The 26097-nt window shown below is 35.2% G+C and overlaps 1 protein-coding gene across 6 annotated transcripts in view; it reads right to left on the bottom strand.

Annotated features, from left to right (window-relative positions):
- Nucleotides 1–26097, bottom strand: part of DGKB (diacylglycerol kinase beta) — a 682497-nt gene that overhangs the window by 176657 nt on the left and 479743 nt on the right. For all 6 annotated transcript variants that reach the window (XM_087861011.1, XM_087861009.1, XM_087861012.1 and 3 more), the window contains one exon: nt 4854–4944. In XM_087861011.1, coding sequence (XP_087717137.1) covers nt 4854–4944 — 91 coding nt within the window. The remainder of the gene's footprint in view (nt 1–4853; nt 4945–26097) is intronic.

Raw genomic sequence — 26097 nt, 5'->3', positions numbered from 1 at the left:
CTTTGCTTTTAACACATTATCTTGTAATTTTAAAGCTTTTTGTGTTATTAGTTCTTTATATTTCGTAACAAAGAGGATAACTGAAATTTTTAATTTTGAAAATTTCAACTTTGTTAATCTTTCTTTCACACCATATATATGTATGTATGCATATTAAGTATATATGTTATATATATTATATATCTTGCCATATTATATATGATTATACATTATTATATATGTTTATATGATTTCCAATTTATTTGTTTCCTTAGATTTAAACATTTTGGCAGCAATATAATTCTTGTTCCTCTTAAATTATTAGATAAAATGCTTATCTGCTTATCTCTATAGTGGAGATATTTTAGAATCTCTCTAATTGATAGGATTTTGACAAAATCTTAAATCACATAATGTATATACATTGCTTATACCAAAAACCAGGTATAGTTAATAATAGATAAAGCATTTGCTATTATTATTATCTGATATTCGATTTATTCCAAATATTCACCCCCTTTGGAAAAAGTTTCCTTTATGAAAGAGAAAAGTGAAATAAAGGGTCACACAGCAAATTGTTTTGAAGAAGCTGCTAATAAAACAAGTATCTACTTGAGGTACTCTCGTACTTTTACCCTCTGTTATATATTTTCAAATCATAGTTGGTATAATTTTAGGCCAAGTAGGGAGCAACAGCAAACAGAATCAAATTTCCAAATTGATGTTTTTATTATATCTAATTATAAAGTAACCTTGAGGGTAAAAAGGCATATTTTGCTAATATGATAGACTGGATTCATTAAAAAGTGAGTGGAGAGGCAGGTTTTGCATTACCATCTATACAGGAACACACATACATCCCCCCCTAGGTTTTAGAATTGAGATAAATAGGTAACATTATAACAGTATTTTCAAGATATGCAACAATAAAGTGGGGAAGGCAGAGTGCTGGTTCTAATTTATAAATGCTATTGCAGTGGGCGCCAGAATAAGCCAGCAAATGCAGAGCTGGGAAGCCAGACTTGCAGGGCTTATAGAAGCACCACCCTAGGAAGAACAGCTTATTCTAGTTGTCCAGATTTCTTGGAGGACCATTCTAAATAGTTTTTCTATAAAATGTAAAAAGCTCTGTGGAACAAAATCACTCTATTTATCATTATAACTTTTTTTTTTTAAAGAGAGAGAGCACGTGTGTGTGTGTGTGTGTGTGTGTGTGTGTTGTGTGTGCGCATGCACGCAGGAAGGGGATAAGGGCAGAAGGAGAAAGAGGGAGAGAATCTTAAGCAGGCTCCATGTCCAGCATGAAGCCTGACCTGGGGCTTGATCTCACAACCCTGAGATCATGACCTGAGCCAAAATCAAAAGTCATACACTCAACTGACTGAGCCACCCAGGTGCCCCATAACTTTTTATTTTCATAAAAATGTCCTTTTATTTTCATTCAAATGTCCCTGGTTATATTTCCTTAATCATTTTTTAAAAATTTTTTGACATACATAATACTATACTCTAGATCTAGCCTTTATTTTTTTAGAGCAGCTTAAGGGTCACTGCAGAATTGAAGGGAAGTACAGAGATTTCCCATCCACCCCCTGCCCCACCACATGCCCAGCCTCCCCATTTATCAACATCCCCAACTGAGTGATGCATTTGTTACAATGGATGAACCTACACTGACATCTCACAATCACCTGAAGTCCATGGTTTACGTTGGGGTTCACTCTTGCCGTTTATTCTTTGGGTTTGAACAAATATTAATGAGATTTATCCACCATCATCGTATTTTACAGAGTATGATAACTGCCCTAAAATCCTCTTTGCTCTGTTTATTCATCCCACCCTCCCCCTACAACCCTTGGCCACCGGTGATCTTTTTACTGTCTTACAGTTTTACCTTTTCCAGACGTCGTATGCTGGTATCGTACCGTATGCAGTTTTTTCAGATTGGTTTCTTTCACTTAGGAAAACACATTTCAGTTTCCTCCACGTCTTTTCAAGGCTCGATAGCTAATAATAATATTCCATTGTCTGGATGCACCATAGTTTATTTTTCTACTCACCTACGGAAGGACCTCTTGTTTGCTTCCAAATTTTGGCAATTATTAAACTGTTATAAACATCCATGTCCAGGTTTTTGTGTTGAGAAAAGTTTCCAGCTCCTTTGGGTAAATACCAAGGAATATGACTTCTGGATCGTATGATAAGAGTATGTTCAGTTTTGTAACAAACCACCAAACTGTCTTCCAAAGTGGCTCTATCATTTTGCATTCCCACTAGCAATAAATGAGAGTTCCCGTTGCTCTACATCCTTACCAGCATTTGGTGTTTTCAGGAATCTAATAGGTATAGAGTTGTATCTCATTCTTGTTTTAATTTGCATTTCTTTGAGGACATGATGTGGAACATTATTTCATGTTTATTTGCCATCGTATATCTTTTTTGGTGATGTATCTTTATGTCATCGGCCCATTTTTTTTCAATGGGGTTGTTTATTTCCTTATTAAATTTTAAGAGTCTGTGCATTTTGGATTAACAGTCTCTTATCAGACATATCTTTTGCAATTATTTTCTGTTTGTGGCTTGTTTTCTCATTCTCTTGATATTGTCTTTGACAGGGCAGAAGTTTTTTAATTTCAGTGAAGTCCAGCATATCAGTTACTTCTTCTACTGATCGTGCCTTTGGTGTTGTATCTAAAAAGGCATCAGCATACCCAAGGCCATCCAGGTATCCTCCTATGTTATCTTCTAGAAGTTTTACACTTGTATATTTCACATTTAGGTCTGTGATCCATATTGACCTCATTTTTGTTAAAGGTGAATTCATTTTTTTAGATTTTGGGTTTTTGTTTTTGTTTTTGTTTTTTGTTCCATGGATATCCAGTTGTTCTAGCACCATTAGTTAAAAAATACCTCCTATGCTCCACTGCATTGTCTGTCTTCCTTTGTCAAAGACAGCTGAGTTTATTTATGGGATGGGTCTATTTCTAGGTTCTATATTTTGCTCCATTGATCTATTCATCTGTTCTCTCACCAATACTGTACTGTCTTGATTATGGTAGCTTTATAGTAAGACTTGAAGTCAGGTAGTGTCAGCCCACCAGCTTTGTTCTTCTCCTTCAACACTGAGTTGCCCATCCTGGGTCTTCTGATTCTCCATATAAACTTCAGAATCAATTTGTTGATATTCATACACACACACACACACACAGACACACACACACAGAGACACACACACACACACACACATACACAAATTGCTGGGATTTTGACTGAGATTGCATTGAATCAATTGATCAAGGTGTGTAGAACTGACATCTTGACAATACTGAGTTTTCCTATTCCTGGAAAATCCATTTCTCCTAGTTCAACTTTTTTTTTCAACCTGTATTCAGTGGTAGGATGAGGTAAGAAGAGGTATGAGAGGCTTCAGAGTCTCCACCCTACATTTAACCAGAAAACACACTTTTTTCTTTCATTTTTGCCTTCTGCTACAGATTGTCTTTGAGCATAGGTTTCTGAAGATAAGAAATGATCAAAATCTACTATATTAAGGATTTTTTAAAGTAATGATTTTTGAAGGTAAAGGGATATTTTTATTTTTTATAAATATATATGCACACACATAACTACCTAAATATATCACTCTCTACAGATGTACATAAAATATATTCACATATAAATCTTGATAAACAGTAATCACAGAAAGTCCATGTTGAGCCCTAATCCTTCATCTTTTGTGATTATATTTCTTTTCAGAGTTATGATCTGATTGAGTCATAAAGGGTATTTTCCATTCCATGATCATCAATTCTACTTCTAATACTTCAATTTATCTACCAAAAAAGTTCAAAAATGTTACATTTTGAAATAGTGCCATTTTTGCCTTCATTATCATTTAACAGTAAATTAGAAAGGCAGAGTAACAAAAAACTTAGCCAGGCCATTATGATCTAATGGGTCTATATCTACTTTTGTTTACCAAACTTATTACCTGAATATATGCCACTAATGATTTAGATCTCAGTAGACAAGTTATGCATTTATTTTTAAAATAAAAAGTGTTGAAGCCAATATTTCACAAATCACATCAGCTAGTCACTAGGTATTCTGGTTTCATAATTCTATTCCTTTGGTTTGCCTTTGCTACTCATCAAAAGATAACTTTTCCTTTTTCTTTACCCTCTAAAATTCTCTCAATAAAACTAAGTCATTTTCTATTATAACCCATCTCCAAAAATTTTAGTCATACTGTATCTATATTTTTTGGTAGACCTATTTGCTCCAAATTTTTTCAAAGTGTGTCTTTTCTTGCTGTCTTTGCTCTCTTTTTTTGGCTTTTCCACTTCCTAGAAATGTAATGGGGAAATGGCAACCTCGGGAACTGAAAAAAATCTAGTTAATGAATGGGAATGGAATGGAAAAGTATTTTTTAACTTTTATTCATGAAAGTAAGTACAATTTCTGTGAACTGTGTTTTAAAGGTTATAAGATATTGAGACCTGAAAATAAGGTTTTTTTTTTTTGTATGTATCTTGCAATTTTTTTTCCTTCTCTTCAAATACTTTCCTTTATTTTACATTTTTCTATCCACACTATGCCTAGTAAATTCTCCAATGATTTCTAAACTTCTCCATTGTTCCACCTCTCATCCTTTAATACTGTATTAAAACAACTCATACTCAAAACTTAACTTTATACTAATAATTCAGAATGCTAGAATCCCAGTAAGTGACAGAAATAAAACTTTAGAATTGTGAGTTAAAACTATATGGATTACTCAAGGCATAACTCCTTACACGGGCTGTCAAAAACATATTGATAACCAAACTCAAGCCATTTCATTTCAATTATAAAATATAATTCATTTTTCTTACTTCTATTTCTACAGATTCATGTAGCTTCTTGCAGGTGGCTGAGAAAGTTTCAGATGTGCCAAACTCAAAATACCAAAATTTGTTCTTCATTCTGAAAAAGGAAAGGAAGAAGCAGCTTAGGCAATTATCAATAACAGAAGGGATTTTTTTTAAATTAAGTAGCTCTGTCTTGTATTATAAGTCATAAAAAAGGTTTGAGGACATATAACATTCATAATGTAATAGACGGTCACATAATTTTCAAAGCTTAAATGTTGGTGTCAAATTGTATGATTGCCCCTGAGGGAATTACAGGAATGTGTTGATCTGACAGATTCAAGTATACCTTTGACTTTTCTATATATTGGTTGCTCAGATTTTAAAATATGATTTTAGTGCTTATAATTCTTAGCCTGTTCTTAGACAACTTGATTTAGACCAGCCACTCTGTAATCATAAAGAGAAAAAACAACTGGGGCTTTTTATGAGAAAAATGAGACTAAACTAACTATGCTAAATTTTTCTAGATAATTATGCATTCTTTAGAAATTGGCATGATTGGATAGCACATTAAAAAAGAAAAAAAATCATGTTATCCATAAAGCTAAAATTTAGTAACTTTGGGATAACTATTCACTATTTTTTAAAGATAGTGTCCTCCTTTCTTGAATAATAGTGAGAAATTATGATACAATATAGAAAAACTGAAGAAGTAGTAGTTTTTCAATAACAAGAGTTACAAAAAAATATGGTTTAAAATACTTCAGTATCAAAATTTATTTTCTCTCATGACCCAATAATCATCTCTTTCCTTGTGCCAGGTAAATAAATTTATGACCATTTAATGTAATTTTACAAGGACTAGATTTTTGTATTATCCAATACTTGATTTGAAAATTAATTCTCATGAAAAAATGCAGTTTTTAATTATACATATTTTAACAAGGTTTTATGCTCTCAATTAGAAGAAAATACAGGTAAAAGGAGATACATGTTTTCACACATACAGGCAAAACAAAATTTTTGTCAATTCAAATATACCTCTCATATTAAATTACTCTTTTTGACAGTAATATTGATATGTGCTTTTCACATTACAAGATAAAACATTTCAGCAATTAAAAATACATTTGGCAAGGACTTTACTTCTTAATTCAGCCCTATTATTAGTCATGGAAAATGATATGGAACCTAATACAGTGTTTATTATTACACTGTGTTGAACAGAGTTCTATGATATGAAACTACAAATTATAAAAGTAATCTCATCTACCTAGACATATTTAATAATGTAGCCTTATACAAGATCTTATTTCCTCGCAAAACTTTCACTTTCTTGTATCAATTGCCATAGCCGTGCCAGTAATCTGAAAATTTCTATTCCTAGGATTCTAGTACCATGAACCCTCATTCTTTTCTAGAGAGTATTTTCCTTGAGTTATGACCTGAGTTCATATATCTGAGTAGTTAAAAATAAATGATAGCTTATTAGATAGATTGGGGCAAACGTTTAACATCGAGATATGTGGCCCTGAGCCTATATGCAAATTTATATTAAATTAATGCAAATATCTGCTTCAGAGAATATATGTAATTTTAAAAATTTATTCACTGGCTGAAGTTACAAAAATTAAAAATATTTTCCTTCTGACTCATCATCCTGATGAAAACAAGTCATTCAATAAATTGAGAGGGAAATATTGGTCATATGCAGTAGTTTCAAGACAACCTTAGAATAATAATTGTATGTTTTATGACTGTTTGGAATTGTCTTTCTACATTCAGCAAGTTTTCTGATAACATTTTTGTGTTAGCATTTTATCAAGATTCAACTCACCCATTCATTCATTCAACAGATATTTAGCAAGGACATCAACTTTCATATGCTACTGTGGTAAGTTCTAAATATATAAATATGAATACAATTATCTTTGTCTCCAAGGAGCTCAGAATGTTGCAAGATGATGGGTATATAAGTTTGTTAAAGTGTTAATGCTCTACAAAAAATATGAGCCAATTGTTGCGGGGGAACATTTCAGTGAGTCAACTACTTTTACCCGGGAGGGTCCAGAGGGCTTCAGCAGAGAAGGCGGTATTTGAATTGGTAAGTCAAAGAATGCAAACAAAGTAGAAAGACAAGATCTGCGCAGTGTTAGGAATGCAGAATAACTTAAGAGAATGCTGCGTATGAGCTAATAACGGTCTGTTTCCAAAAGTGTATGTCAAGTCAAGGGATTTGGACTTGATATTCTAGATTAAGAGGATGCTGACAGAAGTTTACTACCAGTTGAGTGACGTGGCCAGCTCTGTTACATGAGCAATAAGTTTAGCAGAAATGAGTAAGAGGGCTAAAATGTTGAATGCTAGTAGTGTGAACAGAAATGTGGCTGTTGGAATAGTACAAATGAAATATCACTGAAGGCCTCAACCAAGTGGCGAGGGAAATGGAGAAAAGAGAGGCTCAATCCAAGGAGCGTAAATGAGGCAGCATCAATAGGAATCTAATTGTATTATTAGATTGTACTAATTTCTGCCATACCAAAGTTATTTCTTAGTGTACATGTAGGAAAACCAGAGCATTACTCCAGCAAAAGAAGGGCTTTGGGTTTATATTATGACAGGTTCTATCAGGGATCTAATGTATTGCAGTTTGAAAATTAAATATACATATATATACACAGACACACACATATGCGCGCGCACACACACACACACTTTTTATTGCACATAAATGATTATTCCCTTTTTTTTCCCATTCTACCCATCAAAATTCTTCTTAGCTTTATTAGGATGATGGGGAGCTTGTATCAGCTAACCAGAATATACCAACTTTAGTAAATACATCACAAAAAAAGAAATTCTGAGAATTTACATTCAGCCTTTATTCACCATATTAGTTAGCATTACCGCTCATGTGCAAAAGCTGCTTTAAATTCTCCATTAGTACAACCATTTTATGTTTCACTTAGATAAATATATGGAGGTAATAAAAAACACATAGAATCAGATTCCACATGACAAATTAAGAGCTGTTAAATTTTATTTTTTCAACCAAACTGGTCTTTAGGTTGTAGAAATGCAAAAAAGCACATTTAAACATGTATGCTGTTTACTTTTATGGCTCACATTAGAAAATGATCCAAATAATTCAAACTCAAATTTGTCAGAGAAAACCCATCTGTAGCTTTGGACTTTAAGAGTAAGGTAACTGGACATTTAACACACAAAACAGCCACACCAAAGTCAAATTTATTGTATTCTTAGGTTTTCTAATTGCAGGTATGATGACAAATGTCCTATAAAACGTTATTCACACTACTATGATTTTAACTCATTAATACATTAAACCCTATTTCAATGAATTTAATTTTAAGTCTACAGGTCTCAGTTTAATAATTAAAGTGCTTGGCTACCAGATGTTCAGGTAAAAATTTAGAAAAAATTAGCTCACATTTATCAAGATTTTCTTACTAGTAGTAACTTCGCCTCTTTTGCATATCCTCAGGGAAATGTAAACTACCAGACATTTTATTCAAGCAAAGAATCATTCTCATCATTATGAAATTGAGGTAACATTTAGTTCTCCAAGTTCCGAACTTTCAAATAGGTAATTTAGTTTCTAACAATACACTTCCCTTGGAATTTTTCTTCCTGGTATACATATCTTTTGATCTGGTTTTTGTCTGCTAAGTATTGTAAAAGCAGCAAACATAAAACAAACAAACGGAACATGAATTGCTAGTGCATTTCCCCAAAAAGAATAACAAAGAGCCTAATTAGAGATTAAGCTCATTTCTGATGAAGATGCAACATACAGAGAGGGGTCAAACTGCCTCATTTATCTTGCTGTAGAAAGCTCAAAAGTCATAAACACACAGAAAGTTTTAATTCAGTGAAATTACTCTTAAATTAAAGGTCAACTTTTTTTCTCACAGATGTCTCTTATTTTTATTATATTATTAATACATATAAAATTACTATTATATTACTACTTCATATGTGTAAAACTGAAAAGCCTTCTATTAGATATCTGAATCCCCTTTTCAAGCCCTTTCAACTAAGCTATTCTATCTACATTACATGGATAACATGTTCAGCAGATTAGAAAATAAAACCCTTTTGATCATTGCTTTTCATATGAAAGTAAACACACAAGGTCTTAAGTAGCTTAGTTAAAAAGGATTTAAAACCAATATGCTCTTCTACTCATTAAGGATGTTTCAAAAATCTCATCTTTTTCATTAGCTTTCTTTCACTTCTGTCCTGTTCTGAAAGTATTCAACAGTTACTTCAAATCTGGTTTGGAAATTGTTGTCTCATGGAGAGCAAGGTTTCTAACAACTCAGCTGCTTGAATGGTGATTGTATGGAATATGCTAGGCACAGAGCAGGAACTGTAAACTCATCTAACAATGTCCGTGATAAGAGATTCAGCACTCATGGCTCACAGCAACAGGGTCAGTATTCCAAGTGGGACATTCATGTTATAGAATCCATTCACTTTTATTTGTTTTTCATTATAAAAAGGCATTACACACAACATTGGTTATAAGGTTACTCCTTTACTCCTGAACGTAGTGAGGTATTACATTTAAAGACACCACAAACCGAGTGGTAGGGCCCCACTGGGACGTGACAGCGTGGGCGCATCCCCAGGAATCCAAGGGAGTTGCAGGGGCAGGAGGGAGGAGCGCTCCTGGGGTGGGAGCAGGTAGGGGCAAGTAGGGGCGGGTAGGGGCGGTGGACAGCAGGCTGTCAGGACAGCGGGGCCTTGTCAGGGCCACCACCTGCAGTTTATCACCTCTTGAAATCAGTCAGCTGTCATCTGTACCGATGTAATAGCTGTATTACAGCTGTAATAGGCATTTGTTAAGAATGACCGCCATACCCAACCTAATGAAATGGGCAACTTATTTTTTCACTTTTGATTGATGACTAGACATACAACTAATAAATGGTCATGAAAATGGTGGTTCAATGTTTGAGATTTTGGAATGAATGGCAACTTTTACTCTAGTTCGTAAAAAATCATAGCATCAAACATTTAAGTATGTAAAGAGTTATATTTGCTTATAGAAATTTGAAACTATAATTTTATGGCAATTACTATCCATAGGATCATACTAGTGGCAGAAGTGACCCTATATTCTACATCATCAAATACTGCACACTTGACTGATACCTTGAAACCCATGTTGTTTTTTAAATAGTAATTTGTACTCCTTTCATAGCAAGTGAATAATGTTGATAATATTATTTCATAAGGAAGAAACACAGCTGTAATGATTACAGTGGGGATATTTTATATTCATACCAAAGAGAGCAAACACTTTTCATCTCTCCAAACAACAGGTAAAGATATAATTTTTTTTAATGACATATAAAAATGTTGTATCCAATGCTCATTCATAAGATACGCTTGGTAAGTCCCCAGGAGACAATGAAACAAGCTATAGAAACCAGAAGAACCATATAATACTCCATCTTAGTTTGTAAAAAAAGATGGATATTCTAAAAATACAATTTTTAACCTGAATTACTCTTATATAAGTAAAGAAATTTCTCATACAAAAGGATGCATCCAAAGATCGAAAAATTTCAGTATGATTTTTCAATTATTTTTTCAATTCTCTTCATAAAAGAAAGAATATGCGGTTATATAGGAGTGGTTTCAGATATAAGAACTTTCTATAGTAATACAAATCGATTATTTCTTACCTAAATGTTTTCTCTATTTTTATTAGAAATGATCAGGAAACTTAGAGTGGAAAAGTATAAAAGCACTAGTGATGCCACATTGCAAAGTTTACACTAAAGAAGTATATATACACAGTAAGTTCCCAAAGAGCAATGATAAATTAATAATTATATGAAATGTAAAACTAAAACTATAAAATATTTAAACAATGTCCAAGCATGTTTAGAACAGAATATCTTTCAATAATAATTAGATCTTTACTATTAAATATTTCATAATATTAAAAGTTTCCCTAAGAAAATTGTTAGATTAAATGGAATTTGTGATCACAATAATTGCTACTGTTATTGAGCATAGCACTGTCACAGGTGAACCCAATGAGTCTGAGAACTCATTCTCCCAACATCACATGGGAAGGAGCATAACCTAACTCAAGAAATCCTAGCTTTTTTCCCATACTGTCTCTCATTAAATATAATAATGAATGCAGCATCACCTGAAACTTTTTTTTCTAAGCCAAAAGGAAATGTTAGAGGTCAGATAGGTCATCATTAGATGACTCCTTTGTTCATATTTCTATTTTAAAAGAACTTTTATTCCCCTCTCCTGAAATAAGCCAACTAACGATAACAATGTAATCTAGAGCTGACCGATGGGACCCGAGGAGAGTACACTGTGGGCTTCTATGAAAGATTTTCCACTCTGGTAAAGAGTCAAACACAAAGTGAAAGCTCTGCCCCTCCTTTCCTGTTTTTGCATGTTGTCAAGTAAGGAGATTATAATGGGAGATGGAACAGCCATCTTGCCAGTATGAAGGAAAAGGCAAAGGAACCCCAGACATGCTAACCCAGATCCCTGAGAGAGTTAACTGCCTTATCAGCCAACTCTGAAACAGTCCTCTCTGGGTTTCTACTCGTGAGATTTATAAATAAACTTTGATTTATTTGGTGTATTCTGTTACTTGCAGCTGACACACAGCTCATTTTAGTTTATAAGAGAATTTCACATAAATTATTATGAATCAGATGTTTGGAAAATCTAAACGAGGTGATCTATTTGTCATACAATACTATTTTCTAGATGTGAAATTCTGTGGTAAAGGCAAAGGAGTTAAGGTGGAGAACTTTTTTTTTTTTTTTAAAGATTTTATTTATTTATTTGACAGAGAGACAGCCAGCGAGAGAGGGAACACAAGCAGGGGGAGTGGGAGAGGAAAAGCAGGCTCATAGCGGAGGAGCCTGACATGGGGCTCGATCCCATAACGCCGGGATCACGCCGTGAGCTGAAGGCAGACACTTAACCACTGTGCCACCCAGGCGCCCCAAGGTGGAGAACTTCTATTCACCATAATTACTTGTGCTTATCTTTTGACTAGACATGCCACTGTAACTGAATTTGCTTTTATCATCTGACTTGCTGCCCCCCTGAATTTTCTAAGAATTATTTCCATGTATATGTATTTGAAATAATCTTGGAAAAAAACTCATAAAACATCCCTTTTTAAGTGTCTCCATTTGCATCTGATGCTTTTATTATAGTCAATGAAGTCTGTAATGACTATTAAGCAGCTAGTAAGTTTGTTAAGTCTTACCTTAGCCCATCCCATATATCCAATAACTTAGAAACAGAGTTACCAAGTGATATGTGAATTGATGAAATACACCAGGACGTCTGAAATCACTGCAGAAATATTTAAGACATAGTATTTCTCACTAATATAAACAGGAATATGAAGAGCCTAGCCAAAACTGATAGCATAAATGTTATTAAGCTTTGTATACCTAAACATAAAAGAAGCTATACTTTATTTAAATGGATTATTTTATTCATAATTAAAAACAAAAAGAGGAGGGGCGCCTGGGTGGCTCAGTCAGTTAAGCGTCTGCCTTCGGCTCAGGTCGTGATCCCAGGGTCCTGGAATGGAGTCCTGCATCAGGCTCCCTGCTCAGTGGGGAGCCTGTTTCTCCCTCCCTCTCTGTCCCTCCTCCTTGATTGTGTGTGCTCTCTCTCGCTCTCTCTCTTTAATAAATAAAATCGTAAAAAAAATAAAAGCAAAAATAAAAACAAAAAGAGGAAAAGTGCTACAAATTTGAGAATTAGCATTTCTCCATGCCTAACTCTGGACATCGGGAAAGCTAGACTGCTCTGCTCTCTGGTGGGATAGGAACTCTTTTATTCAACATTCTGAGCACCTAATCTAGACATGGTACTACAAAAGGCACTGGAATTACATTTGTACATAAAATAAATCTCTGCTTGCACAACACTTAATTTCTAGTCAGGAAAATATATTAAATTATTTCATATTAATTGCTGGAAGTGTTAAAACAAAGGTTTACAGGATGCCTTAAGCATGTACACAATAAAAGGGGATAGCAAGGCTTCTTTCAGGAAGGAAATTGGTCAGGTTTTTCAAAGACTAACACCGCTCCTCAACCCATCCCTTTTGCTTTGTTCTAATTCCATGATTACCAAGCAATCTAGGATTTAATTTGGTTTTCATAGATTTTGATGTCTACGGATATGATGTCTTGAATGATAGAACTGTATTCTAATCTCTGGAAAGGAATTACCACCTCCTCCACTGTATTTTAAGTGATATATATATAGATTTTATTACTTGGTAAACTTGGGCAAATGAGTAAGAGCCTGATCACTTCGGAGTGCCATGATACAATTATGTATTTGCATTTACCAAAATGAGGATGAGACTATAATCACATGCTGAAAATACTGCCCACTGGGAGAACTGCTAGGAAGTCCAAAGAGCCTTCAGAGGCAGCAGGGATAACTAGCTGGATAATATGAATCGAGTATATTGAGCTAGAGAATGAAAGAATTGCTTGCTCATCCCCTCTCTTTCTACCAACAGATTTTCCTTCTTTCTCTTTCACTTTTTCTGTGTCTCTGTCTCTGTCAACCTCTCTCTCTTTCTCTGTCCTATTTGCTTTTACTGAATGTTCTCAACCAATCAATTATTTAAGCACCAGTTATAAGAATATAGTGTTAATATAGTTCAACAGATACTTGAAATGTACCTACTTAGCTTCAGGGAAATTAAGTAAATGCAATAGTTTCAGCTGACTTACTTACAGTAAAGACAGTTCCTGTTTTCTGTCCTGACTCATGAACAACTCTACAACTGGAATATAAATTGATTGATAACTTTGTACATTTAAGAAGTACAAGGAGTTCACATTATTAAATAGTTCTGTTTAATGACATTTGCTTTGCATATTTAAATATGAATGACATCTCAAATCACTAGACAAAACAGTTTCATAATACAACATAAGGAGTTCAACATGAGGAAAAAGATATACAAATATTTTTGCAAACAGATTTACTTTCCATCTAATTAATACTTCTCTATTACTATCCTCAGTAGTATAGAGTAATTTTAAATTAGTAATTATGTTCATTAGAACATATTATACCTTGCTGCATTTTAATGTTTCTCTTAACCAAGTTTTAAGCTCTATGCTTTGTAAAACTTGCAAAAATAAAGAAAAAAAATCACACCTCTCTAGCTCCTTCACACATTATTTCCCTTACCTTTATTCTGTGAAGACTACCATGGTTTCACAACTTTAAAAAAATACTTCTAATAAAACTTGTTTCTATTCTTTGAAAATTAGTTAAGTGTTTTACCTTTTGTTTTCTTCACACATCAGCAGTCCTTTTCCAATTCTGTGACAAGAAGCATAACTTTGCATTTTGAAAATGCTGTTCACCTTAAAACTTCTCTCACACTACAACTAAGAAAATGGGACAATTCTCCTTTTTCCAGTGTTACAGAGGAGTAGTGTTAGAAACACATTAATTATTGTGCATAAAAATGATATGGATAGGAATCAGATATTTGAGTTATATTGAAAATATTGGTATTTTTAATCAAATTGAGGAATTACATCGTCTAACACCTGAGTCAGTAAATCCATTCTTATTTAGATTGCATTTTTTGTCACTGATTTATATCTTAAGGGACCCAGGTGACTCCCTGAAATATCATGATCTGTTTTTATTTATAGTAAATATGCTATAATTTATATAAAATATTCAGGCTGACTTGTACGTAAACTAATTGACAGAAGTAGATGTTATAATTTGGGAATTAATCATTGTGCTGGTATATTCGAGTACATGTTGGATACTTCTAAGACAGATGTGAAACATTTCCTCTCTTTTTCTCTCTAGTGTTATCCACTGTTTTATTTTAAAAATCTGCCTAGCCCATATACTGTTTCCTTCCATTTGAAATCATGCTCATATAAACAGATAATAAGTGAAGATGAAATCCAGTTGGAAATATTTTATAAAACTATCTTCAACTTATATTACCATAAACAAATGAACATCACTTTTTTTTTTGCTATATTAAAATACTTAGGAACACATTGCATTGTTTTCCAGAATTTAAATAAAAAGTCATCTGCATTTTTCAATTGAGGCAGAACAAAATGATATCCTTGTCCACAAAAGTGGTACTACAATCTGAACCTAGATATAGTGTTGAAGTCATTACACTCTGAATACTATTGGATATTTATAGTCACTCATTAGGGTTAATGATTCATTTAGAGATGTTTCCTATTCTGAACAGATTATACAGATTAGAGAGAATATCTCATTGTCATTTTGTATCCATCAATATGAAAAGAAAATTTCTTGGAGGCACTTTTTAGTGAATGGTTAAATATTCATAAAATAATCATAAGATTATTCATAATTATATAATATGTTTTAGTGTCGCTAAATCTTGCCAGAGTTCATTATTATGGATTCATGAAATCACATATGTGAGTAGGAACTCTACTTCCCATTCAGCTATTTCCCTAAAAATTTAGAACCTAATCATTTGAGACAGATGAAAACAAAAAGCAACTTCCTTAGGAACATGAAAGAAAAGACCAAAAAGGAATGTCTATTAGTTGTATTCATTCAACAAATACTTATTGAAAATCTCTTATGTGCCAAGCACTGTTTTAGTTGCTGGAGATTCATCAATGATTAAAATAAAGTTCCTATTCTCATATTGCTCATAGCCATTATTTGACCAAATGTGAGATTAGACTGTCTATTATCCCTTAGAATTAATAAACCACTCTCTCTCCTCATTCTTAGAGCAGAGTATATACAAAATAAAAGTTCAAAACAAACATAACAAAATATAAACATTTTAATCAGCCGATTTCTGGACTGCAAAATTAAATTACAATTGTATTAATAAAGTATTATTGAACACAATGGTAGATTACACAAATTCTTCCCAGTCCTGCATGTTTGCCCCTATGCAGTGGGACTATACCACCTTTCCCTTCCAGAAGTAAATTTCTCTCCAACCCCTTGAACCTGGGCCTTAGGGAATTACTGTGACCAACAGGATGGAACAGAAGGGATGGGGTGCAAGTTCCAGAGCCTAGACCTCAAGGGGCTTGTAAATTCCACTTTCCCCCTCTTGGAGCACTGTGCCAAGGACTCTATGTTGTGAAGAAGCCCAGGATGGAAAATGACGTGAAGAGGAAGATCCAATATACGAGTTGAACCCTGCTTATCCACTGGTTTCCTGCAGCTGAAGAGCTGCCCAGGCAACCCACAGAAATACAAGAAATAATAAATTGTTGTTGTTTTTAAGTCACAAAGTTTCATGTGTTGCTAGGTAGTAATGGAGAAAAGACACAAAAGATATTAATTATCCTATAATGTACTAAGCACAATATATAGAAAAGTCAGTAAAACTTTCCATAGCTCTGCCTATAATCTTTGCCCTATACTGTAGTGGGAAAGATAGGAGTTTCTCAAATACACAGATATTGTGAAATTGCTATGATAATATGAGACAGAAGGAAAAGTAAAGATACTTCATGAGAGGTTATAATTACTGGGAGGGAAGCAGATTTCTGGCACAGGTGATTATAAGCACAAAGGCCCTGTGGTAGAAAGCAGATACCTAAAACTAAATGAAAGAAGCCCAAAAAGCCTAGAAGAGACAGAAAGTTAGCTCATTGTAAGATTGTACTAGCATGTTAGGGGCAGGTATTTATCTGTATACCCTACGTGTCTTATGATGAATACTGTTAGTTGCAGTGCATATACAAAAGTTATATTTCTTTGGTTATGTGGTGTTCTTTTGATGCAATTATTGGCTGTATGAACATTGAGGAAATGGCAGCAAAACATGTTACAAAAAGATCACCATAGCAATAGCTGAATTTCATTCTTCCGAATCCTTGTGTATTCAAACCCTCTGAGTTGAAACTAAGTAACCTAAATAAATATAATAATGGAAATGAATAAGAGAGAAATGAGCTCTAGTGATCGTGGTTGTATTTATCTTTCAATTGGACAACTAGACTTTTACTTTGAAGAAAAGGAGTATGATAGGACAAATCAATATAGTAACAGCCAGGCAAATCAACAAGTTTCTCTTATATTTGTTGGCTGTGTACTGTGTGGTCATCAAATTTATTAATTCAGTATAATATTGAGAATATGCAAAATTCTTTAATGTGATGAAATTTCCAAACTCTTACTGCTTTCATATAAATGTCATGTGAAAAAGTAATGGTTATTTCCAATCAGATAAAACTAGTGAAATATTTCTGTTGAAACTTTTGCTTTCCTCTCAGTTCAAAAAAATATAGATTTCGCCATTAATGACTCTGTAGTTCCCTTCCTTTGCCTTCTAGACTCACAATAATATTATTGCCCAAAGTAGAGGCAAGTGACGATGAAGAGGACGCATTTTGAGGGATTATTGATTTAAGCAATAACCCCTTAAAGGCAAGCAAAAAGAAAAAAAAGAAAAGAAAAATTCTGAATTCTTTTTGTTACATTCAATCGTCACAATAGAGTAATTTTCTCTCATCATCCATAAATCTATCATCTTGCTAATACTTCAGTAAAATCATTTCATTGTAGCACATAATATATATTAATAAGCTACTAGACTTTTTCTAATAATCTACTTTCCTTTCCACTTTAGATTTAACAATCATATAATAATCACTGTTCTGCTTGCAAATGAATCATACGCAATAGTAAGGAAATAGCTACGAGAGAGATGCAGCCCAGGAGAGATTTAATCATAGGAAATGGCTGACTTTTTATTTCCAATAACCATCTGCACTCATGGTAAATCAGGTGCTAATGAGGCTCAGGACCAGACTGCACAGGAGCATAAATCTCAAGAACCAAAAGTCGTGGAGCAACAGACTTCAGAAAAACAGAGTTTTCTGAGGAAATGCACCAAGATTATCATATAGAAGGTCACCATCTGCAAATGTGTCACATAAATGAATATATTTGGTAGTCCTAACACCACTTTATGACACTGGCTGTAAACATTAAATACATATCTTTTGAAACTTATCACTTTAAAATATTGTGAACATTTATGGGTTTCCTCCTAGACAGTCAACACCGTGAGGGTAGGGGCTCTCCCTGCCAGTTTCATTTTAATCTCCTTCATGGCGCCTTAGACTTACAAGCACTCAGTATTTGAAGAGTAAATGATGGGAATAAAATGATTACTTGTGGACTTCCACTTTTAGAACAGAAAAGTATTGCAGAATTTTTTTTTCAAGTGGACGAGGAAGCCAAATCTACATTTGTTGGAAGTTATGGCAGACGTGAGACTGGACTCAAAACTTCTGAACATCAGTCAACATGACTGTGTTTTCTAAGACTATTGTCTCTGTCCTTGCAATCCTCAGCTTCATGCCTCACTCAGTCATTGTGGGAGTGACATCCAAAACATGAATTAGGATGGAAGCAGAGTGGCACAGGCCATCCCAGAACCACCAGGATAATTCAAATTCCATGTCACAGAAAAAGAATTGAAGTCGGAGGACTTGACAAAATATTGACCTTTTCCTGTATGCTAGTGTAAAACATGGACCATATCAATACCCACGATTATTAATGATTGCATTTTTAACCACTTGCAAATAATACAAAAGCAAAGACCTGGTAAAGGTAAGCAAAAGCAAGGACACCAGTAAAGATGAGGTATGGGATTTCTATCAACACTTGAATCAACTTCATATGGCTTCAACATTCTCACTTGTTTACCATGTATGCAGAAATCCTAGTGAAGTGCTAAAAAGTCTTTTCTCTCACGTAAAAATAAACCTGTAAAACACCAAAAAAAAAAATCTAGACACTTGAGCCAATTAGTCTGTAATTAGTTTTATGAATTACATGAGGTAAACAGAGCAGCAGTTCTTAATTTTCAGTGGGTCATGATACTTTGAAAATTTGATAAGAGTCATGAACCTTCTTTCCTAAAATACACCCATGATACACATGTAAAGGATCATGCCAAAAATTTCACAAGTTTTACAGTCTCCTTGAAATCTATCGATAGTGCCCAGAACTGTATAAATCCAGGTTTAAAAGTCCTGACTATGATCATATTTGCAAACTCAAGGATTAACAAAAATCCTCAAGGTGGTATGTATCATAAATGACAGATCTTGAAGTAAATTATTTTTTATTTCTTTTTCAAAGTTATTTGGTATCAGCATGTATCATCTTAGGTCACAAATGAAATTTTCAACTTGTGTTTTCATATATTTCCATGAAATTCATGTGAAATAAAATAATTGTTCTCATTTAAATTGAGAAGACAATCACAGTTTACCACTTAAGAGATATGAAAGATTGAGGACAAAATACACAGAGCTATAATCATATATCTATTTTGCTATTCTAACAAGAATTCATAGAATTAGAGTTGAGTACACTTTATGAGTGGGTTTTAACCCTCAGTACCTATTCCTGCCTCCAGCAAATTTACATTGCTGTATCCCAAATATATTGGCATATAACTTATTGAAATTTAATTTGCTGTTAGGAAGAGGAGCATTCATATATATATCCTGCAATGTATTATTTTCACGTCTACTGTTTTCCTCTCTCATTTTTTCTTCATACATGGCAAAAAAAATGACTAACCTTTGTTTCATAATACAAAGTACTTTACCTGAAGCCAAATCCTCATCTTTCTCAATTCCACAAATAATATAAACTGAAAAGGGATTTCATGGTATCTCATATTGTTATTAGGCATATTTTAAAATAATGAGTTATTATTAAAGACAGATTTAAAATCTAAATATTACATTTAAACGTCAAGTTTTCTTCAAAGATTTCCTCTAGAAAGGAATATACTTTCATAATTATATTGTTTATTGTGTTAAAAAATAATAGAAATATTTTAAAAACAAAATTTGAAGGAACATACAATTAACAATATAGCCTGTAAAGCAAATACATCATAACTTGTGGTTAACAAGCAGCAATGAGTTAAAGCGACACATGTCTAAGCACCGTAGTCATAAGTATCTGCATCCTTGTGACTTGGCTTTTACTTGTCTTGTGGTATCTTTACCATTATGAGAGATGTGTATCATAGGATTTACGGAAAATGATGACTTCTCAGAGCATTTCCTAGAGCAATTAGTAGGTACCAAATCATGTTTATATGTATTAATATATCACTTTACATATTCACATTGCTTTAGGTACTCATATACTTCTTAGAAAACATACAAATGGTGAATATTCTTAACTCTGAATATTATTCAGTCATGAAAAAGAGTGGAATCTTGCCATTTGCTAAGTGAAGTCAGAGGGAAACAAATACATGATTTCACTCATATGTGGCATTTGACAAAGAAATGAGCAAAGGGAAAAAAAAAGAGAGAGAGAGAGAGACAAACCCAAAAACAGACTCTTAACTATAGAGAACTGATGGTTACCAGAGGAGAGGCATTTGGAGGGATGGGTGAAATAGGTGACAGGGAATAAGGAGGGCACTTGTGATGAGCACTGGGTGTTGAATGGAAGTGCTGAATCATTGTATTACACACCTGAAACTAATATTACACCCTATGTAAACTTCTGACCAACGCTACTTCTGACCAACGAGATGTTAGTTGATAAATATGATGTGAGTCATTTCAGGAGTGGAACATTTAATTGCCAAGGTGGGCTCCTCTGGAATTTTCTTTCACACTGAACAGCAAGGTTCAAAATGTGGCTGTGCTACTAATTTGGATTTTTTTTATATAAGATTGACTTACTTATTTGAAAGAGAGAAAGAATGAGTGGGGGAGGGGGCAGAGGGAAAGAATCTCAAGCAGACTCCATTGAGTGCAGAACCCCACATGGGGCTCGACCTGGGGCTGGATCTCCGGACCCTGAGATCATGCCCTGAGCCTAAATCACAAGTTGGACACTCAAATGACTGAGTCACCCAGGTGCCCCTCAACTTGGATTCTTGATTGAACAGAGTAAACAATATTTCCCTGCCCCTGCAAAGAACTCAGAACATGACAGAGATATTTTGTGGTTTTCAGGCACCCTTATTTTAGGGTTGTTTCTTATCTTGGCATAACACTTCCTATCATGTTGAAATAGGCTCTAACATACCTTTTCAAACATTGTTGCTCCACTCCCAAACTATTCTCCAAAGAGGAGCCATGTTTTATTCATTGTTTCAGTTTGTGAAAGTTACTGTCATATTGAATTAAACTGGCTGAAGCATTGTTATCACACACTAAATCATTTTTGAAATTTGTCTTTTTAAATTTATTCTATAGAATGCGTTTTTTGCTCAAAATAAAGTTTCAGTTCATTAATTAAAATGTTAGTTTCATCAAAACTCCTAACTTAAAGCTGAAATGCCTTTCCTGTCCCAGGTCATGACTGAAGAAAGAAGAAAGCTGACAATAAGGAAGAGGGGAAGCATCATCCCTCATTTCGCACCTAGGATGACTTCTCTTCCTGCTCCATCTTACTATCCATGTTCTCTGACTCTTCCAATTTAGAGCACCGGGTAGGATAAGAGGTAAGGAGATATAGATCTTACTTGATTTGTATCACAGTGGAAAACTTCAACTAGTACTTCCTAGTTTTGTCGTATTTTTAACGTTGACTGTGCTCTTGAGCCCTGGCTTTTATTTTTTCAGAGATTCCTCCCTGTACAGTCCTCCACCCTTTACCTCTAACACTGAAGATACTTCTGCCGAAATCCTTGGCATGGTCAAGTGCTTTGCCACTCCTCGTTTTGACCTCCTCCACATCCTCTGGATGGCTGCCCATCTAACGTCCATTTCCTTCTGCTGAGGTGACTTTGTTCTTTCTGAAAGATCTCAAACAGTCCCAAAGCAGCTCACAGTCTTCCCTCTCCTCCCCGTAGAGCTCACACATCTAGCCTTCAGGCTGCATGTTTGCCTGATGAACTCAGAGACCACACACCGCAGTCTTCTGCTCTACTATCAATAGCCACTTTAGTCAGCTTCCCACCCTGTACCTCACTCGGACCTGACTCACACATGATGTGCTTGCTGCAAAGCAGTGGACACATATAAAGATTTCTAAGTGAACTTCTTAAACCTCCTCTCCCACGTTTGGGTTACGTGGGGTGAGCAGGGGTTGACTTCACTGGGAGGGCTGAAGTGCACCTGACAGGGTATCTCCCTCCAGAGAAATCCTCTTGGAAACTCTTCCAATCTCCACCCATTGGCCCTTTTATACCTTTTTTGTGTTGGAGTGCTTTAACTGACTTAAAACTGATTCTGCATTAGCACCTCTCTTTGGAATGTGCCTCAACTGAAACTCCCATTATAATAATCTCTTCCAAATATAAATCAAGTCTTACCAACCCCACCTATCCCCCAGGCTCTCACCCACATCCTTATTAAAATCCTTCAGTGACTTTATGTGAATTTAGCATACAATCAAATTAAGTCTATAAAGTCCTATAAGATCTAGAACCTACCTGATTTAAGAGCGCTGTGATAATAAGAGCTAGTTATAGGGGTCTTCTTTGATGCTTATATGAAAGCACTTTCTGGCCTTAGATCGAGGGTTCTCCATCTCAGGACTACTGGTACTTCACTGTCAGATAATTCTGTGTGGTGTAGGACTATGCAGTGCATTGCCGGATGCGTACCAGCCTACCAGCCCCCTCCCTACTCGATGGCAGCTGTACTTCTGCATGTGACGATCAAAAATGTTTCCAGACACTGCCAAATGTCCTCTGAGGAGAGGGCAAATCATCCACCTATTGCCTTAGAAACTGCACATGATGCTCCCTCTCTCCCTAGAAGTTTCTCTTTCTCATTCTTCACTTAGAAAATTCTTACTTGTCTTTAGCCCTGGATGACCAAAACTCAATCTTGTGAGAAAGTATTCCATACCCTTTTCTTTGTGACCAGACAGGTCTTTATGACTCTCCTCCCCATCCCTTCCAAGGAGATCCTTTCTGAAGGTTGGTATCTGGCACGTGGCACAGGCCAAGGTCAGAACAAAAAAATGAGGCCACTGATAATGCAAGTGAAGGGTGAAGAAAAGCTGCATCTCTGTTGGGAGAACTCTCTAGGTAGTGTAAGTTTTAATTTTCTTTTAGATACAGAACATGCTGAATCCCAAGCCTTACTGATGTTTCCCTGGAGCAGAGATAACATGTAATGAACACACACTATGTGCCTTACACAAAACGACAGGTTCGCTCCTCACAACGGATTTGCTACCGGTCTCACCTTTATTTTACAGAAGACAAAACTGAGACACAGAAAAAATAAATTATTAGTTCAAAGTCAGGTATTGGCTTCACTACTGACTGAGCTTTGCACAGGCTAGGCGAAGACCCGTCTTCAGTCTTCATACTTGCTCTTCTCTCTGCCTGCAGTTTTCTTACCCCCAAATAACCGCATGACTTTCAGGTCTCTAGTCCCTTCTCAGAGAGGACTTCTTGACTAATGTGTTTAAAATTCAACCTCTGCCCTGTCCTGGCATTCCCAGCCATGTTTTCTTCCACAGAACTTCCTACCTTCCAAAATACTGATGTTTTAGTTATCAAATATCTGTCTCTCTCAAAAGACTAGAAATTCCTCGAAGATAAGGATCTTGTTTCATGGCTATATCCTTAGTGCCTACAACATGCTTTAACTTTGGTAAGTTGTCCACAATATTTGTTGAGTAAATTGAGCACATTTCCAGCCTCAACGTGGGGGGCTTAGTATTTGAGTCAAATCAGACAGCATAGAGACCTGGGTTGAAATGTTGGCTCAAACTTGTTTCAAGCATGATTTAATTTTAGTTGTCTACAAATAAGGATACCAGCAGTGAAATGTTACACAGATAATCCAGGATACAGGAGTATAGAAGTGGCCCTCTCATGCCTCTCTAGTTTCTGATCAGAAAGCAAAGCCCAGAGGCAGAAAGCAGGTGGACACCCAGCTTGCACTTGTGGGAGGCTGCGAGCATGAGGCGAGCCCAAGCTGGCACAGAACATCCAAGACAGCTGTGGCTGAAATCAGAAGTAGCCTGAGAGGATTCTTCACGAGGCACCAAAGTCACCTGCTATGATAATCCACCACAGTAACCTTTTATATTTCTCAAAACTCTCTTTAATTTCATAACCAACCTAATTCATCATGCAATATTTTAAATATATTTTCTATCCTTCTTGTCACAGAGACTGTGAAAACAGATGCTTACTCTTACCACAAAAATAACCTTATATCAGATGAAGATTTTACCGCCCCCCCCACCAAAAATTAACGAAGTTACTAACTAGGCAATTTTTCATTTTTAATTAAATCATAGGAATAATTTTCCTCTCTCCCTAAACCCATTAAAAGTCCAGTACTTTATAGCAGAGATGACAGTGAATGATTCACAAATTAATGAAACCATTGTTACAGTGCCCTAAACTTTAGGGAATAGAATTATAAAAGCCTTATAAAATCATGACTGCCCCTTCAGCAGCACGTGTGTTGCTTATTTAAATACTAAACCTATGTAAAGCCACTTTATGAACACTTTTGCACTAATTTTCTAAGGTGATTAAAGAATACCCAGATATTTCCTTGCAGGCAGACTGGCGAGTTGATCAAACATTCAGAATAATCTTGTTCTTTGAAGCAGAAGTGGCCTCTCTATAAATGGCCAAACTTGGAAATTTTGTAGATAGATTGAGAGTACGGGGCTGCTTCCTCGCTCCCAAAGCCATGGGGAAAATATCCAGGAAACCCACAGCAGAAGGCTGCATCGGCTTTTGAAACTTAAGGCAATACTTAGAGCAAGTATAGGACGATCTCTGTTGTGCAGTCCAAGTTGTGATGTTACAGCACCCAGATAATAGGACAGGGGGTTCAGAACCGTGAGAACCCCTAAATTTGAGATACTTTTGTGTCATGATGTTGTAAGCTCTGTCTCCAGGGATTTTATCCTTTGACCCATTGTGCAAAATTGTTTCCTGATTAGGCCGTTTCAAGGCTAAAGGGACAAAAATAGGGCTGAGCAGCCAGTCAGCCAAATGTACCTTTTATAAATCTATCTCTAAACTTGTAGAGAACTCTAACAATGGTTTCATTAATTTAGCAATCATTCAATGTCCTATCTATTATAATGTACTAAGCTCTTAAGAGAGAAAGAAAAAAGAAAATTGTTTTATTCTCATGATTTAATTTAAAATGAAAAATGAAAAATTGCATTGATGGTAGTCTTGTTAAACTTTTTTGATTTGCTTTAGGATTTAAAGTATAGACTTTCTTTTCTTGAGGCCCGTGCTTTTGTCTATTATTTTAAAACTCCTCAGTGAACATTCTTATCTTTCCAGGACAGTTATGAAAACACTTAAGTGATACGTACTTAAAACTTGGTAACAAATGCAGTCCCAAAAGATACTCGTACTAAAACGGTATGTATCAAAACAATATACCTAGCCAGGACCCTTGCAAGTTATCTGTGGTAACGATGAAGCACTGTGCTCTCCATCAATAATCATGCACCTTACCTTGGCTGGGCCCCTCTCCCGATCCCTAGGGCTCCTCGGGGATACCTGCCAAAACCAGTTCCCGGCTCCCAGGGTGAGTTGTGCTCCCGCTGGCTGTGTGCAGAATTGTTCACAGCCAGGGCTTGGGATTTCCCCTCTGAAGTGTCTTCGTAGACAGTACAGCACTGTTCCTTCCTCAGAGTGTTTCTTTGATGATGGTCTAAAATTTGTCTAATTCACAAAAGGTGTTCCTAGAATGGAAATTTCTTGGATCTGCCGGCCTACTAAGTGTCCTCTATGATTCTTCAGTGCAGCTGAAGTATATCAGAGTCACCCAGTCAGACACTTTGAGGAGAGCTGAGACTTTATTTACCCAGGCTGGCCCAGCAAAAGCTGTGTAAATTGTGTGACTGCTGGAGAAAGACTTCTACTGAAAGCAGGAAATAATGAAAGACAAATTAATTTAATTCTTGCTCATGAGGCCTCTACTAATTTTAAAGCTGTCCTCTTTATGAACATTGCTTCTCTTTGGAGGTTCAGTCATTTCTAGGGGAAGAGAAGATGGCATTCTAATCCACCTGCCTATATAAACAGGCTCAAATATATAACAATGTTAATTTATAGTTGTGAATGTTCACTTCTTAGTTTGGTGAATGTATTATAACTATGAAAGATGTTAACTTAAGGGGAAACTAGATAAAAGGTATACAGCAATTCTCTATACCATCTTTGTAAGATTTCTGTAAATTGAAAATTATTCCAAAATAAAAATTATAT

The sequence above is a fragment of the Ursus americanus genome, chromosome 3 (assembly GCF_024610735.1).
Source record: "Ursus americanus isolate L20-20 chromosome 3, mUrsAme1.1.p, whole genome shotgun sequence".
Taxonomy (NCBI): domain Eukaryota; kingdom Metazoa; phylum Chordata; class Mammalia; order Carnivora; family Ursidae; genus Ursus; species Ursus americanus.
This window is presented reverse-complemented; position numbering and strand designations above follow the sequence as displayed.